Source organism: Nipponia nippon, unplaced genomic scaffold (genome assembly GCF_047370975.1).
Source record: "Nipponia nippon isolate SJK-2023a ecotype South Korea unplaced genomic scaffold, ASM4737097v1 scaffold_4, whole genome shotgun sequence".
Lineage (NCBI taxonomy): Eukaryota > Metazoa > Chordata > Aves > Pelecaniformes > Threskiornithidae > Nipponia > Nipponia nippon.
Window position 1 is genome coordinate 79,710,606 of NW_028262358.1, and position 17,801 is coordinate 79,728,406.

The 17,801-nt window shown below is 37.5% G+C and overlaps 1 protein-coding gene across 2 annotated transcripts in view; it reads right to left on the minus strand.

Moving 5' to 3' along the window:
- Window positions 1-17,801, minus strand: part of GRIK2 (glutamate ionotropic receptor kainate type subunit 2) — a 439,138-nt gene that overhangs the window by 12,616 nt on the left and 408,721 nt on the right. For both annotated transcript variants that reach the window (XM_087774640.1, XM_087774639.1), the window contains one exon: window positions 7,709-7,959. In XM_087774640.1, coding sequence (XP_087630766.1) covers window positions 7,709-7,959 — 251 coding nt within the window. The remainder of the gene's footprint in view (window positions 1-7,708; window positions 7,960-17,801) is intronic.

Below are 17,801 nucleotides of genomic sequence, written 5' to 3' on the forward strand. Positions count from 1 at the left end.
TCTTGTCAAACATAAAATATTCTGTAGCTCAGACCTGTAATTTAAGTCCTGATCTTTGAGTGAATATCTATAGTACAATAGTAAGCCTCCTGAAATCATATTCCTACATTTGTACTTGTGCAATGGTCAGCTTTACATACATTTCTAATCTTTCTGTTCTTTGTTTCTTGAATGATATAAATTAAGATATTAAAAATAACCTCAGAAGCAAGGCCCATTACCAAATAGATATTGGTTGAGCTGCAATCAAAAATCAAAATAGAGATCTTGTTTTTAATGTTTTATTGTTTGCAAATGATTTTTAAAATGCCACAGTCAGTCAAATTGCTTTTTCCCACTTTTCCCACTTTTGTCTTTTCATATCTTTTTTCTGTGAAAGGTGGGGGGTTTTGGGGGTTTGATTTTGTTTTGGCAGGGGAATTGTTTTGTATTGTTTTTTTGTAACAGTTTCTTTCATTAGAAAATATCCTCTAATATGTACTTAGGTGGTTTCCAGAAGGGCATTTAATTATAATTAATACCTCAACTTCACGTAATCTGTACAATTACACACACACAAATTAGCCATAGAAGTCTATACATCCACATACAGTGCTCAAGGGAGTACAGGATGATAGAAGTTCCCAATTTTCCAACTGCATATCTGCAGAATGCAATGTGCTAAACTTGGAAAAACATTTCCTTTCATAAGTTGTCACAGCTGCTGCTGCTTTTCCCAGCCAACGTTAAAAATTCTGAGGTTACTCCATTACAAAATGTGACATGACAATACAGACTACATCACTGACTGTGTCTTGTATAAAAGTTACTTGGGATATAAATCCCAAAGCTTTTACTTCGATTTACCAAGGATGCTCACATTCTTTTGTTTATTATAGCCTGAGGAACAGGCTTTTCAACTTTAAAATCTTTTGAGCTTGCCTCCCCCTGGAAAGGAAAAAAAAAATCACTAGGCTGGGATTTACTTTGGTGTTGTTCCAATACTATTATAAACTACTGTCCCAAATATCAAAGGCTTTTGATATTAAACTATTAGGATTATTCTCTGAACTCCAATAATACTGATTTAACTGCATTTTTTTGAGAAAGTAATAAAAAAGACTTTAATGAAAACTAATTTAGTAAAATTTGGAAAAAAACCCAAACCATAAAATACTCTGGTAAAGTAAGAAGGGATCCTAACAATGTTTTCATTTTTCACATGAAATTATTGTGGTAATTTTGTTTTGCGCTGTTGTTAAGATAACAATTAAAACAAAGATGGAAATACTGACTTTCTACATATCCTGCTGATAAAGAAGCACCCACAATATTTCAGTACTGATTAACTTCTTCCTCCAAGACTATTCCATATAGGACAAGTTATGTGTATGCACTTTGCTCACCTCAATTCTAAAAACCAGCATTTTAAGACATAATGAATTAAATTTATCCTGGTGCAAACAGATTGTAGAAGGACCTTAGCTTTTACACTAACTTCACATAAACAAATCAAGAACAGTTAAACCATATTTGAGAGAAGCAGAATCAGGACATGGTGTTAACTGTATATGGTTTTCAGCCTAGCAGCCCTTGGCCCCTCCTTGCCTCTTGGGAAGGGTGTGGGTCCACTACACTGATAAAACAAGGTTTCAAGATAACTTCTCAAGCCAATGCCACCTCCTCCAAAGAAACCATGACCAGGCAAGAATTGAAAACTCTATCATTTCATGGTTGCTGATCCCAAGACAGCCTCCAACCACCACATCACCCACCAGGCCTTCTCTGTTCGTAAACAGCAGGTCCAGTGGGGCACCTCCCCCGGCTGGCTTGCTTACCAGCTGCGTCAGGAAGTTATCTTCCACACACTCCAGGAACATCCTAGATTGCTTTCTCTCTGCTGTGTTCTGTTTCCAGCAGATATTTGGTAAGTTGAAGTCTCCCACGAGAACAAGGGCTAGAGATTGTGAGACTTCAGCCAACCGCTTGTAGAATACTTCGTCTGTTTCCTCATCCTGGTTGGGTGGTCTATAACAGACTCCCACCAGGATGTCTGCCTTGTTAGCCTTCCCTCTGATCTTTACCCATACGCACTCAACCTTCATTACCTTCATTGAGTTCTAGACAATCAAAACACTCTCTAACGTAGTGCCCCTGTACTCAGCACTGGTGAGGCCGCACCTCGAATACTGTGTTCAGTTTTGGGCCCCTCACTCCAAGAAGGAAATCGAGGTGCTGGAGCATGTCCAGAGGAGGGCAACGAAGTCGGTGAAGGGTCTAGAGCACAAGTCTTATGAGGAGAGGCTGAGGGAACTGGGATGGTTTAGTCTGGAGAAGGGGAGGCTGAGGGGAGACCTTATTGCTCTCTACAACTACCTGAAAGGAGGTTGTAGCGAGGTGGGGGTCAGTCTCTTCTCCCTAGTAACAAGCGATAGGATGAGAGGAAATGGCCTCAAGCTGCGCCAGGGGAAGTTTAGGTTGGATATTAGGAAAAACTTCTTTACCGAAAGGGTAGTCAGGCATTGGAACAGGCTGCCCAGGGAAGTGGTTGAGTCTCCATCCCTGGAGGTATTTAAAAAATGGATAGACGTGGTGCTTGAGGACATGGTATAGTGATTGACTTGGTAGTGCTAGGTTAACGGTTGGACTCGATGATCTTAAGGGTCTTTTCCAACCTTAACGATTCTATGATTCTAAGGACAACCATTTGCAAGGGTGACAACAAGCAATGTTCAATACATTCTCGACACTGCCTTCAGCAATACTGTGAAATTAATCCTAAATTTTTCAGCAGTGCACATGTAGTTTCTACCACACAGCTGACATTTGTGGTAATATCTAATCACTGTGTGAAGGTGGCATCAAAATGCAAGTAATGTCAGAGACGACTTTTAAAAAAAAATCAAAAACGACTGAAAGGTCAATAAATTCTCAAACTGAGAATCATCAATATATTATGTTAAATATTAATGGTCTTCAAGGTCAATGTTTTCCCTGGCCCTTATGACAATAATATGAGCTATACAAAACTAAAAGTACGAAATGGACATAAACCCATAACACATTGAAGCACGTCAATAAAAAAGAAAAGGACATAGTAATTGTTTTAAGTGGCTTCTGTTTCTACAATTGCTTATTCACTGCCCTCTGAGTGTCTGTTAAAATCAAGGAGCAGGTCATTCACCAGCAAAAGCAATTATAAAATGCAAATGACTGAGCATTTATTGTCAAGATTGGCTAGATAAAAAAGGTCTGCTTCATAACATGTTTCCAAGCAGATGACATAATTAGATGTTTGTATTATAAACAATAGAAAAGAATAAAAGCCTTTAGCATGTTTTTAAGACAGGCTGCAATTAAAAAACAGGTGAGCATTGTGATGTAAATTCTATTAAAAAGTAACAATGAAATTTCCCTCTGAGAAATTAGAAGGCACCATCTTGTGGTTACTCTGCAGGAATGCAGTCGGGACAGCCTCCAACCTGTCATCTCCTCCTACCCTTTCCCGATGTGTCAACTGGGATGTCAAAATTCTGACATACACAAGGACAATGCTTTGTCATTCCCGATACTCCCTCTGAAAAAAAACAGTGAGACCACATACTAAGTAGGACTAGAGGAGTTATGTAGTTCAAAATACACCCCAGGTTATCACATTACTCAAATGTGTGTTTGAGGTAGACAGCAAATCCAGAATTATTGGCAACTGTAGCAAAACCACACTTAATTTCTAATAAGTTTAAGATCAAATACTACCATAACCTAAAGCCTCTGCAGCTCAGTAAAGCTGCATGAATTTTTGAGCCAGCTAAGATCAGAAACTTCTATTCCTGTTATCCTTACATTATCAAAACCAAAACGTGGTTTGTGCATTTTTCAGAAAGTGTTTGAAATTTTTGTAAACAATTTATTTTGGGCAAGAGTCAACCAGTTACGCTTGTGCCATTTTCCAAGACATAGACTCATATACAGGTCACAGTTCAGCATTCAGAATTTCTTGTTCAATAGAATCTGCAGCTGTAAATAAAACACTGTTTTGTATGTAACACACATATATATTCACAGCTACTGATGTCTGCTTTGGGTCCAGTCCTGCTAACTGCTCATTCATTGTACCTTGTGAGATAAACTATCCAGCCTGATCTTTCTCAACTCAACTGTGTAGCTGAGGAGTGAATTATTTACCATGGAAAGTTCAATTGGCTTTGTCTTCCTTGGGAAACATACGTAAAATACAAACCAGTATCAATTTAGTTATTGTTTTCATTGGGTTTATAATCAATTATAAATAAATAACTATTCAGGGAGGCTAATTTAAGTGATGTTTAGGTTATGATTTGATCATACAACTCCAGAAATACTTTGTTGGTGTTAGTGTTTCAGTATGGTCTAAGATTTACTCTAGTATTTTGTATTATAGGAAGTCTATTACCAGATCTCCCCTAGTGAAACAAACAGCTAAGGTACAATGACATGTGTCTCATTTCACATTTTTTGAAGTAATTAACAGTTCAAAATTAATAAAATGTACATCTGCTATTTTTTCACAAGCAGACCTACTTCTGACCTGCTGATGGCTCAATGAGTTTTGAATGGCTATAAATGACAGCACAATTAAATCCATATATTGTTCTTTTCACATCCATCAGATCTGGATCTTCTAGAAAACACCTAGTAAATTAGGACACTCATTTTTCAAACAAACGAGCCATAGTAAGTGTCAGTGACTAACAGTCAAACTGTGATAACATCCAGACTTATCTTTGCTTTTGAAAGGTGTCAATAAAAGAGGAATTTCTCTGTGTCTGGAAAGTGTTGTGATGGCATGAATTCATGTGTGGTATTCTGCTTATTGACATCTGTTTCCCAGAAAGACTACAGCTAGTGTCACATGTTTCCTTTGGATTTTTGAGCACATCAGGAGCATGGATGTTCTGAACCACTTTGGTTATAAGATGCAACAGATTTTAGCAAATAACACAATTTTGTCTGCTGTTTTTCTGAGCTTAGTTCCTTTCAAGATTTCAATCCTCCAACTAGGTTCACACCAGCCAATGTCTCTGTTTATGTGTGCACTCCAGGAGTGGGGTGACACTGAAAATGCTAAAAAAACATATCTAGATTATACACTTTAAATCTGCATTGCCTCCCCACTAGAAGTGTAATTGTATATTTTGTATACACTAAAAAGCAGACACACATATTAATATGCCCATTTATATCCCAGGATACGCCATACATTCAGCAGCTGAAGTTACCTGATCTCTTTTATTTCATTGGTTGTTAATATGATCTTTGATCTTCCCTCTCTCTAAGTGTTTACAAGCATTATACAAATACCAGAATGATGCTCTGATTCTAAAGGGATGAAACTATAAATGTTACCAAAAATAGGTGCCTCCTCTCTCCCTGTGGGATAGCCATGGTTTACACAACCTGCATGGTTTACACATCCCAGCAGAGGAGATGTAGAGACTGGAGACAGATGACAGTACTGCTTATCTCCCCTTTGGCTGCTTCTACTCCCTCTCCTACGCAAAGGGGATCTGCTACATTTGGAGAGGATGGAAGATGTTCACTGAAGGTCTGTGGGTGCTGAGAGAAGAGTGGATGAGGGGATGCTGGGGTACGCCATGTGTAGGGGTGCTGGCATCATTTTCTGTTAATTTCATTCCATAAGTAAAGTTTTAGTGAAATTTTACTGTTCTCCTGACATCAGGGTATGTGGGTGTAGTGGGGAGGGAAGGGAAGGGAAGGGAAGGGAAGGGAAGGGAAGGGAAGGGAAGGGAAGGGAAGGGAAGGGAAGGGAAGGGAAGGGAAGGGAAGGGAAGGGAAGGGAAGGGAAGGGGAGGGAAGGGAAGGGAAGGGAAGGGAAGGGAAGGGAAGGGAAGGGAAGGGAAGGGAAGGGAAGGGAAGGGAAGGGAAGGGAAGGGAAGGGAAGGGAAGGGAAGGGAAGGGAAGGGAAGGGAAGGGAAGGGAAGGGAAGGGAAGGGAAGGGACTGGTGGCAAGGAGGAAAGAGAGGAGAGAGACCTGACTCTTTCAGCTGCTTCAGTTTAAAGTATCTCAATGCTTGATGATATGATGAGACATTTCTGGTACAAGTACTGTTAAAAGGTCAGATACCTCAGTCATTGCTATTGCTATCCATCATTAACAAACAAAAATAAAAAAGAAGCAAATTAAAAAAAACAAACCCAAAAAACAAACCCACAAAACCATAGGACTTAAAGAAACAAGTCCTTAATTAAGAAGTTTCTGTTTGCTTCCTCATGTAACTTCCAACATGCTGTTATTGTCACATAAGATACTCATTCACACCCTGCAAAATACTGAACTCATCTTACAAGATTATTTTCATAACAGTCCTAATTTTCTAAGTGAGTGTTTGTTGAAAATCCAGAAAAGTTAAACCAAATTATACTGATGTCCATACGAAATCCATATCCATCTTAGGAATAGATCAATATTATTGAGACTTACATGGGTTACTTAAGTAATTGGTATCTTTTTCCTCACAAATTCATTTCAGGAACATAACATTCCAATAGTATGTTAACAGAAAGGAATCAGCCTGTAGTATCATAGAGAAGAGGATCTAAATGGTCCTTTAACAATTTAATAAAATGTACCCATGTTCAAACTGTGTTTAAGACCTTGTGACCTCACTCTGCCTTTGTGTGTATGAGGAAAAAAAAACTTCTTTAACAATATATTTATAACAGGACACTTGCATACCAAAAGGTTGCCTCAAAAGAAGTGAAAACAAATTGTAAATTTTCTGAATAATAATTCAAGTTACAAAAATTCACTAGTAGCATCTGGAAAAATACCGATATAAATATAGCGGTTGGATTTACTACTGATTTTATTAAATTAAATTACTAAATAGAAATATAGAAATTGCCATGGGTCACAAGCTCCTCAAAAGGAGAAGAAGAAAAAAAAGAAAAAGACCTAGTAAAATCCAACAGTTTCTCTGAATTTTTAAAATTCAGAATATTTCATAATAATAAAATATATAGTTTGAGTTTCAGTTTAAACATGGGCACATATATAGAGATTTATTTATTTTGCAAAAATGATAATTCCAACCAGGAATTTCACAAGAATTTTACTAGTGTTGGCACAATTACAGTATTGTGGTTGTATAAATTGCAAGTACAGAATAAATTAACACTAGAATTTTCAAAACTGAGTCAGTTTGAAATGACAGGACATCATATCAGTAGTAAACCCACCAAAAAAAATCATGCTGATGTAATCTTTTCCAGATGCTACCAGGACAACTTTGCAAGTATAAATTTCTGTAAAGAACATTTCTATAGAGACATTTTTAGATTTTTGACTTTGAGCTACAGTTTGTCTTTTGAAAACCAGAATTATCTGTAGAAGATTAATTTGTTTCCCATTACAGTTTCGGATTTCTTCTTCATCCATAAAATTAACTGCAGTGAACTTCCAGGAGTAAAAAGCTGTCTTTTTTCAGGCTTGAATAAGAGGAGAAATAGTCACTTGTCCTGAAATCTGGCTACAATTAAACACATTGAAGACAAATTAAAAGCTGTAAATGTAAAACTTTGGGTACTTTGTTGTGATCCTTTGTTATACAAGTACTCTATTATGCAATAAACAATCAGTATGCATCACCTACATTTTGCTACCAAATGCTTAAAGTATTATTTAAATAGATCACAAATATAAAATAAAATAGTAAAAGACAATATTTACCTTTTCCAACTGGGCATTTTTTTTTGATTTGTACAAAAACTCCCCCACTGCCACAAAGACAGAAAGCACCAATCCTGCTGCCAGCACAATGAAGATTCCTCCAATATTTTGAACTCCCAAAGCACTGGCCTCTTTACTTTCCTCCTCTGGGCAGCCATTGCCTCTCCACCATTTCTCTTTCATCATGTGGAGCTTGCCCTCCTCTTGCAGCTGAAGAATTGCTATAGTGATCTTGTCTCTGTACGGAGAACCTAAAGAGACCACAGGGAACATATATTGCATGGGTTATATTTTAAGGAAAGTTAGTTACTCCTGACAGAAATAAGATATAACATAATGTCACAGGAAAAACTATATCCTCTACAAAGATAACATTTACTGAAAAGCCATTAACCTCTTACCACGGTCACACTGGTCACATAAATACAACCGCCCCCCCCCCCCCCACACACACACACATGTAAATACATAAGCACAAAACTTGATCCAGCTGGTGTTGCCTGTAAACCAGGAAACTTGATGCAACAAGTCCTATCACACTTAGTCCCATGGTCTCAAACATCTTCATGCCCGACTATTATATCCAGCCAAATAGTATTAATCTTTCAATTTCCATCAGGCTTTTAATTATGCTGCATTAGATTTAGTCCAATACACATAAATCTACAGGCTGTTGCTTTATAGCTTGTTACCCTAAAGCTAATCCAAGGTCTGATATGTAACAAACACTATACGATTACTTTATTAAAAGAAGAAACAACAATGTATGCTTCAGGACCAAGCCACAAAACTCTTTATTTGATAGATTGTAAGGCACTTAAGATACCTTCCAAGCATGCACTTACTTATTAACAGTACCGGGTAGCAATGCAGAAAGATAAGGTTAAGTATGTTTGGATAACAGGGATGTAAATTTTCATATTTTAATGTATTTCTTTCTCATAATTCAGTATTTTAAAATGACATGATAATTTTGCAGCTTTTGAACATTTCAATATTTCAAGAGGCAGTTCAAAGGGTAGTGTCATATCTTTGTATGTCATCTACTCTCTTTTTCTTTATATAGTGCATAAGGACTTTTCAATGAGTATTTTAAAATCTACATTAATTAATGAATAATGCTAATGGAGAAAGCTTTTCTTTTCTGAATGTTAGAGAGTAAATCACATCAGTTAGAAGTGCTTTCTATGTTAAGATTTGTGTAATGTTTAAGGAGAGAACAAAGCCATAATTTTTCTTCTTCTCCTTCGAAAACAGGAACAAAAGACTCTTCATTAAAGTGGTTAAGAAATCCCAAGAAATAAAAAGAGACGATGAAAAGGCATGGCATCCCCTCTTTCATGTGATATGAATGCAATTCTACAACGAATCCCTCCTCTTTTTCTTTCTGTCATAATAATGCTACTTACTAGCTATAATTTTTACAGTATTTCCTTTGGCTGAGTAATAAAATGCATTTTAATTAACTTGATACCTTTTAAAAAAAATCTCAGCATCCTTTAGAGAGATGCTGCCCTTTTGACTATTTCATGTACTATGATCAACTGTGAAGGAGCTGAAGGAACGCATGGATAGGATATTTTATACTCTTTATACTCTTGGAAAACATATCTTTTCTTCTGGAATTTCTTTCAATTTATTCTTTATTTCTTTAATTTCTTCTTATATATCTAGAGCTTATCACGAGAATAAAGGTAATATTAAAGGGTTGCTGTGCCAGCATGGAAGTAAAACACAGAAAGGACCATTAATTACAAAACACTAGGCTTTCCCTTTATTCCAGAATAAAAGGTGGGAAAAGCTGGCCTCAAAGTATTTAAGTTGCAAGAACTTGTGCTTTTATCTTCTATGCTTAGAAAAGAATGATGCTCTGTACTAGGAGCTAAACTCTATTTACACAGGACTATAGGAGAAGCAGAGAGAAAGGAAAACAACCTCTTTTCTACCCTCTTGTGCATGTAGGGGCCTAAGCCACACTGTTTCAGACCATCCTGATTATGCTGAAACTCTGCAAAACCCTGTACTTGACACATTTCTTCAGTAAGATGGAAGAAGGAAAGTGAGTTCCCACAAGAGCCTGGGGAAGTGTAAGTGTATACTATAATCTTTTGGGGATATTTTCAGTGTTACACTGCCTATAAATATTTAACAAGAACAACATAAATAACATTAGATTCTGAGAAACAATTTTGGACCCAGTTTAAGCCATCTTCTGATCTGACAGGCTGCTTTTTAATTAAACTGATTTGCATTTCATTTCCACACTTTCTGTTGGTCTAAATATAGGCAGTACCAACTATTCTTCATGTATTATTTATATATTCTAGGGACCAGATTTGTACACATACAGTTCTAGTTCATTTGAAGCACTTAAAAAATGAATTAACTGAGGAATTCATAGATAGAAACCATAAAGCATAGGCTAATCCTATCTACAATTAGTTAAGTTTACTAGGATTGCATTAGAAGCATGCAGTTAATAGTGATTCAGTTCAACAGTATCACTTACTTTTGGTGATTTGCAAAATTTTGCACAAATAGTTGTGGAGTAGACAGATTACAGGGCCTTTGGTCTTTCTACTGCAATATTTGTATTTGTTATACTTTATTATCTTGTCTTAAAAATGGTAATGACACAAGTAAGGATCAATGTGGAATGACCAACATTGCATACTGCTGCTGTTAAATTAAACATTTAAAATTTTATACCCATGAAAAAGCTAGCATTCAATGCTGTAGTTCTATTTCTGAATGACTTACAATGATCTAAATTCATTGATTCACATTTTGCAACAAACAATGAGTACACCTAATAATCTGATATTTGAAAAAAAAGGCATTTTAATGCTGTTTATGCTTATTCAAGCAGTTATTAAGAGAACAAAAGAAGCACAGCAGCAATATTATTTCCTAAGGTTTTATTTGCTCCTACATTTTTTTCTGATACAAGCTGGATTGCAAGTCCCAGCAATGGAAAATCCACCCAGAAGCATATGAATTGGCTAAAAGTATCGTGGACTGATCTGTGGATGATAAAGTTACCATACAAAATGAAGAGAAAATAAATAGAGAATATGGACATGGCATCCAGATTACACTCTCGATGTTAAAACTATTTTCCTTGCAGAAATGAAAAATTTCAGCAAGTAAAAGATTTTTGATGTTAACTGGTAATTTTTACTATCACTCCTATGACATAACTGAAAAATGAATCAAACCCTTCCACGAGGTGTTGCAGGAAGGCCATGTTCTGTTTTTTTGACAATTTTTAAAATCAGAAATAGTTCATTTAAGAGAATTTACAGTTCAAGAGAAAAAAAAAAAAAAAAGAAAACAGAAACTTTAAGACTCCCAGACAATGTGTATGAATGCATTTGCAAAATAAATTCAGTATGAATAAGAGTAAAGTAATAAAGCAGAAGGAAAAAAAAAGAGAGGATAAAATTCTGCCATGTGAAGAAATGTGAACGTCACATCTCAACTTTCAATAAAAAGACAAGCAGTTGAAAAAAGTCTTACTAGTCTGTGCATGGGGGGAAGACTAGGAGAGGATAGACACAGTGATATTTTAAAATCCATCTCAAAATCGGGGAAAAAGATGAGTATATAATCTTCCATTGAGTGCAGAGAAAGGGAGAAGTCCAGTGCAGAAATATCTGACTTTTTCTTCCCTCTCTTTTCCTCGTTCCTACTGCTTTCATCTCTCTAGCAACTGATGAGATATTCCCTTGACAAACTGGGACTGGAGGGCCTACAGAACATAATCTATACATTATTTGCTGATCCCACTCTAGCTGGTGTTTGCAGGAATGAGAATTTCTGGCAGAAAAGAATTTTAAGACTTTCTCTTATAGATTATAGAAACCTTAGTGCCTTCCTATGATCAACAAACTCAGTAAGGGGTGCAATAATTTCTATTTGCAGTTACCTGCTTATGAAAATTTAAAATTAAAATGAAAATTTGCATAAAATTCTATTGTCTGAAGCATCGTACAAAACTAAGATAACAAAGTCTGAGAAATACTGCAGAAGTTATACATAGATAAGTTTTCTGCCCTGAAGTCCCAGTATATAAAGATTTATGCACATAATGATATGTTTAGTCATAAATTACGAACACAGAAGCTTTATATATTGAGACTTCACTGCATACAGGTTAGTATGTTGAAATCCTGCTGATCCGGCTGGTCTTGAAAACGCTTCCTACTAGATTATAATTTAGTAAATTCTCCTGCCTGGTTACTCCTAGTTTTACTGTTTTATTTTACTCTGTTTTACTGTTTTTCCATCAAATACAAAAGGAATTGGAGCATACTCGGATCTGTAGAACTGAATTTGGCCCTAAGTAAGTAAAAAGGAATAGCAACATTCCCCTAACTCCTTCATTAAGAAAATGTTAAACCAGGAACTTTTTTGTTTCATCATTCCAGGTGCATTTTACCAAAAGAAATCACTACGAATTGTCCAGTATTTTGAAAGTTGGTACCCATGGGACATAGTTACATGTTACTTTTGATTTGCTAGACAGAAAAATCCATTCTGAACACTCCTACACCACTGATAGCATCTTTTGTTCCTGTTACTTTTTTCTTTTGTTAATAAAAACCCTGAGACTATTCTACTTATCTTGCAATATTCTTTCATACTCTGTGTACTTGGCCTAAGCAAAAGAGAAAGGTAGTTAGGAATACACCATCATATTCAGCATCTAGGTACAAAACTTAGATTATCAAGAACTTTTTCTAGTACTGAAATTTTTATTGCAAGGAGAAAGCCACATGTAACAGGAAAGATATTCATTTAATACCTAGGTGTTGAAGCTGTATGTGACTAGAATCATAGACTCACAGAATTGTTAAGGTTGGAAAAGACCCTTAAGATCATCGAGTCCAACCGTTAACCTAGCACTACCAAGTCAATCACTATACCATGTCCTCAAGCACCACGTCTATCCATTTTTTAAATACCTCCAGGGATGGAGACTCAACCACTTCCCTGGGCAGCCTGTTCCAATGCCTGACTACCCTTTCGGTAAAGAAGTTTTTCCTAATATCCAACCCAAACTTCCCCTGGCGCAGCTTGAGGCCATTTCCTCTCGTCCTATCGCTTGTTACTAGGGAGAAGAGACTGACCCCCACCTCGCTACAACCTCCTTTCAGGTAGTCGTAGAGAGCAATAAGGTCTCCCCTCAGCCTCCTCTTCTCCAAACTAAACAACCCCAGTTCCCTCAGCCTCTCCTCAGAAGACTTGTGCTCTAGACCCTTCACCAACTTCATTACCCTTCTCTGGACACGCTCCAGCACCTCGATGTCCTTCTTGGAGTGAGGGGCCCAAAACTGAACACAGAACTCGAGGTGCGGCCTCACCAGTGCCGAGTACAGGGGCACTATCACCTCCCTGCTCCTGCTGGCCACACTATTCTTGATACAGGCCAGGATGCCATTGGCCCTCTTGGCCACCTGAGCACACTGCTGGCTCATGTTAGGCGGCTGTCAACCAACACCCCCAGGTGCTTTTCTGCCAGGCAGCTCTCCAGCCACTCCTCCCCAAGCCTGTAGTGTTGCATGGGGTTGTTGTGACCAAAGTGCAGGACCCGGCACTGAGCCTTGTTGAATCTCATGCAGTTGGCCCCGGCCCAACAATCCAGCCTGTCCAGGTCCCTCTGTAGGGCCTTCCTATCCTCCAGCAGATTGACACTTCCACCCAGCTTGGTGTCATCTGCAAACTTACTGAGGGTGCACTCGATCCCCTCATCCAGATCATCAATGCAGATGTTGAACAGGACCGGCCCCAATACTGAGCCCTGGGGAACACCACTCGTGACCGGCCGCTGACTGGATTTGACTCCATTCACCACCACTCCCTGGGCTCGGCTGTCCAGCCAGTTTTTAACCCAGCGCAGAATGCACTCATCCAAGCCGTGAGCAGCCAGCTTTTCCAGGAGAATGCTGTGGGAGACTGTGTCAAAGGCCTTACTAAAGTCCAAGCAGACAACATCCACAGCCTTCCCCTCATCCACTAAGTGGGTCACCTTGTCATAGAAGGAGACCAGGTTAGTGAAACAGGATCTCCCTTTCATAAACCCATGCTGGCTGAGCCTGATCCCCCGGTTGTCCCGCACGTGCCGCATAATGGCACTCTTAGATGATCTGCTCCATGAGTTTACATCGAGCAAAGAAACCAGTTCAAGTTCTAGTTTTAGCAATTGAAAGGAAGAGGCACCAAACTCAGAATGGAGGGTGTTTTGGGTTATTTGTGTTTTGAGGGTCTTTTTTTTCAGCATTAGCCCATTCCCACTGTGGTTACACCAGATCGATCTATCTATCCTAAAGCTAGCTTGGATACAGATACATAAGCTACAGTCACAGTCTCACTCCAGTGTAGGCATATCTGAAATTTCCATAAGAATGCTAGCTGACACCATTTGTACTACTGGGGATGGGTGGAATCACTGGCATATCGACATTTCTCTGTACTTATCCCATAGCTTAGCTCCATCAAGAATGACAGACGAAATGTTCTGCCACCAAACTGACTGCATGCTTAGTTAAATCACATCTGAAAGTTTTGTTTGTTATATTGTTCTATTATCTCTGTCCATCAGTTACTACGATGAAGTTTTCCTTTTGTTTTTACAAGACAAAATTTAGTCCAGACCTTTGGAACAAACATTCCTTGCTAGGGGATAACTGGTGATACAGTATGTGGAGTTCAGTTTCTCTTAAAGGTCACGCATACTGAAGTTACAGGCATGACAGAAACAAGACAGAAGGGATTTCATTTACATGTAATTGTGGACTAGATGTTTAGACCATGGAAAAACTACGCCCTCATGCATCACAGGGCCTGAACCACCTTCCAGGAATCTGTAGCATAGTCAGCGCTCAGCAGTAAAGACTGACAGCCACAGTTATAACATGCCATAGAAAAGGAATAGGAAGCTCAGGGTCACTGGGTACAGGAGAAGCACTTACTTTAGCTCCACAGAAATGTTTGGTTTTTTTTAAATGTCACAGCCAGCTCTGCTCCCTAACTCCATTAACCCTTTCTAATTAGGATGGGAGGGAAGCAACAGAGAGAAGGGTCAACATAGCTCGGTACGTTCTTCCTATCTGTGGATTCAAAAGTCTCCAAGCAACACATGAAGAAAGAAGAGGGATTCTGTCAATTCCCAGTCCCTGGCTCCACTTTCAAAATCAGTTCATTTTCACATAAGAAAAGATCACTGAGGACTCTCTTCAGGTCATGGAGTAATGCCATTACTGTAGCTGGGGATTTGATGGATTAAAATCCTTTGGCAATCATGGGAAACAAGCAACACCCCGCAGTGAAGAGAAGAGAAATAAATCAATAGAAAAGGCAACATTTCCTGCAAACTTGACACAGAAGCAGATCCTGCTTGATCCCAAAATCTGGATCTCAGTTTAACTCCAAGTAAATGAGCAAGGCTCACCAATTAAAAAAATTTTTAAAAAGCCACTGATGAAAAGATATTCTCAATAGCAAAATTAGCCATTTAGGTAAGAAGTAGCAATTGGACAGGTATTTTTAATAGTATAGAACAAACCTGAGATCATTGCATTACACCAGGAGATGGATGTGGATTCTAAACATAGCTTTGATAACAGGCTTTCTTTGTGATGTTAAGTGAAACGTTTCTTCTTGTTTCTTAGCTCTGTGCCTCACAGCAAATTTGTTGTTTTATATTTATGAAATGATCAGACATTACAGGATTCTCAACTCTAAGGTACATATGAATTAATAGCAAAGCATCCCAGACACAGAGTTTAAACACACTTCCCAAGTACACTGAAAACAACTGCTATATTAATAAACTTTTGAGTGGACATAGATCTTTTTAATGTAGAAAGGTGTGAAAATCTTGGGTTTGCCACCCAATAGATGAGTAACATTTATTTATATGCCCTATTCATTTATGATTAAGGAATTAAAATATGAGATAGATTTAAATATTAATAAAAAGGCAAGTTGCTGGTAAGAGGCAGGAAACTTTTTAAATCAGTATTTTAAGCCAAATGTAATCAAAACCCTTTCGCAAGTGGTGTGTTCTCTAATTGTTTTCACTTCTCCCCAGTCATAACCATTCCCAACTCATGCTAATTTCTGGTTATTTCTTTATAGAACCATCATTAAAAAGTTCATGTAGGTTTATAAAGCTGAAATGTAACCAAGAGGGATCATGTAGCTTAGATTTATTTCATATTAAATTTCTCATAATTTTCCAGCTATAAGTATGCTACATAATTGATATCAAAATTAGATGAATACATGGGAGATTTAGGACTATAATAGCCATTCATGAATTCTTGTGTTCCTAAGTACTTACGGTTTTAGGATTGGAAAGGGGACATCCTTGAATATATTAATTTGTAACTAGCTTAAAACATATCTATCCTCCACAATGAGTAAATTAAAAAAAAAGCATGTATAATGGTTGCCCGTAATTAATAATTTAAATAAGATATGATGATAACAGGTTTAATAGTTAATATACACCATTTTTCTCTATTTCTTTTTTTAGTTCCAAGATAACCTGTAACAGAATGAAGGTCTTTTTTTTTTACTATTTTAAATACTCAGATCATGATTACATTATTGTATTAGACATGCATATTCTATCCTATTTTTTCTTTTATCTTCTTTTTTCTTTTTTAACACAGTTTAGTTTTCTCAGCCCCTCCTCAAACTACCATTATAAACAGCTCTAAAGCACAGCTCTTAGGCAGATTAAATACTGAATTCAAACAAACGAGAGTTGGTAACTTTTTTCATAGACTCTTCATGCATTGTAACATCACAGACAGTTTGAAAAGATCATAATTATATGATTATCTCTCTAACCCTGTTGAACTGTGCAGCTGCAGAACAGGAAGATACCTTTGTTGAAACCTGTACTGAGAAAATCAGTGATATTATTTTTACCACAGCTAAAAGTATTTCATATTTATACAGTGCTTTTTTTTTTTCAATCCTCCTTGCAAACCTGTATCACTCACATATGAATGGTTTGCAAATACAGCCTCCTTTGTGGGAAGCATTTGTCTAACACTACCCAGCAACAAATAGCTGAATTAAGGAAGTCTAATGAAATGCTACATGCAGTCCTGCTATATGTGAAGATTTTGGGCAGGCAGGCAGGCAGAGTATGTTGAAAGACAAGAAAAGTGTAAGGTCATAACAAAAGTGTCCAGACCTGAAAAGCCATTTCATGCTTTTGCAGAACATCCCAACCCCCTGCCAAGCTATAAGGTAAATTCTGAAAAGAATGAATGTCAATGTTTTCCCATTAGCTGTTTCATCATGGGTGAGGTATGAAGTGGCCTTGGGTACATCTAACTGCAATGCCATCTTAAATCTTGGCAAAATTCATTTAAGTTATTAAAAAAAAAATTAGGTCTTTGGAACTGTTAGAATTCCTACAAAGTCTCATATTGCATTTATAGGTCATGATAAGAAGTTTCAGCTGCTACTGTTCTATTAAATGATGTTCCATATATTTCTAATCCCTCTGATAAATAAGAGAAGCTGACTCTTTGAGGTTTTCCATGCATATTTCTGTGCCTCAATTTGATTTACAAGGTTAAAGTGATTACAGAGGCAAGGCAGCCAGTTCTTGGTTGATCTTTGGGAAAAGGAGGCATCAGCTAACTGCGTGCATCACATATACAGTGAGAATAAGAAGCCTCAACTATTCAGAGAGTGTTTAAAAACACGGGCTTTCAGTGTTTCACTCACCATTCTGTTTGTCTGTAAAGCACCATGACAGATTCAAAGCCATGGTGCTAGTCTTTTCATTTATCCTATCCAACTTGGAGAATTCTGTCCTTAACAGTGGGGCTGGATGAGATGATAGCGAGAATTCAGATTTATGAAGAGCTTTCAGAATTTTAAATTTCTTTTCCATTACCAGGGAATCATTTGGGTGCAGAAAATGAAACTAGGTAGGCTCAAACCAAAAGACAGCCAATAGCTTCTGTTTACTACAGAAGCTTGTTTACTTCTGTTAAGCTACAGGACATTGGGTGGAGGGTGATACTTATTCAGTTAGCCTGGGTTGCCGGGAAATGAGATC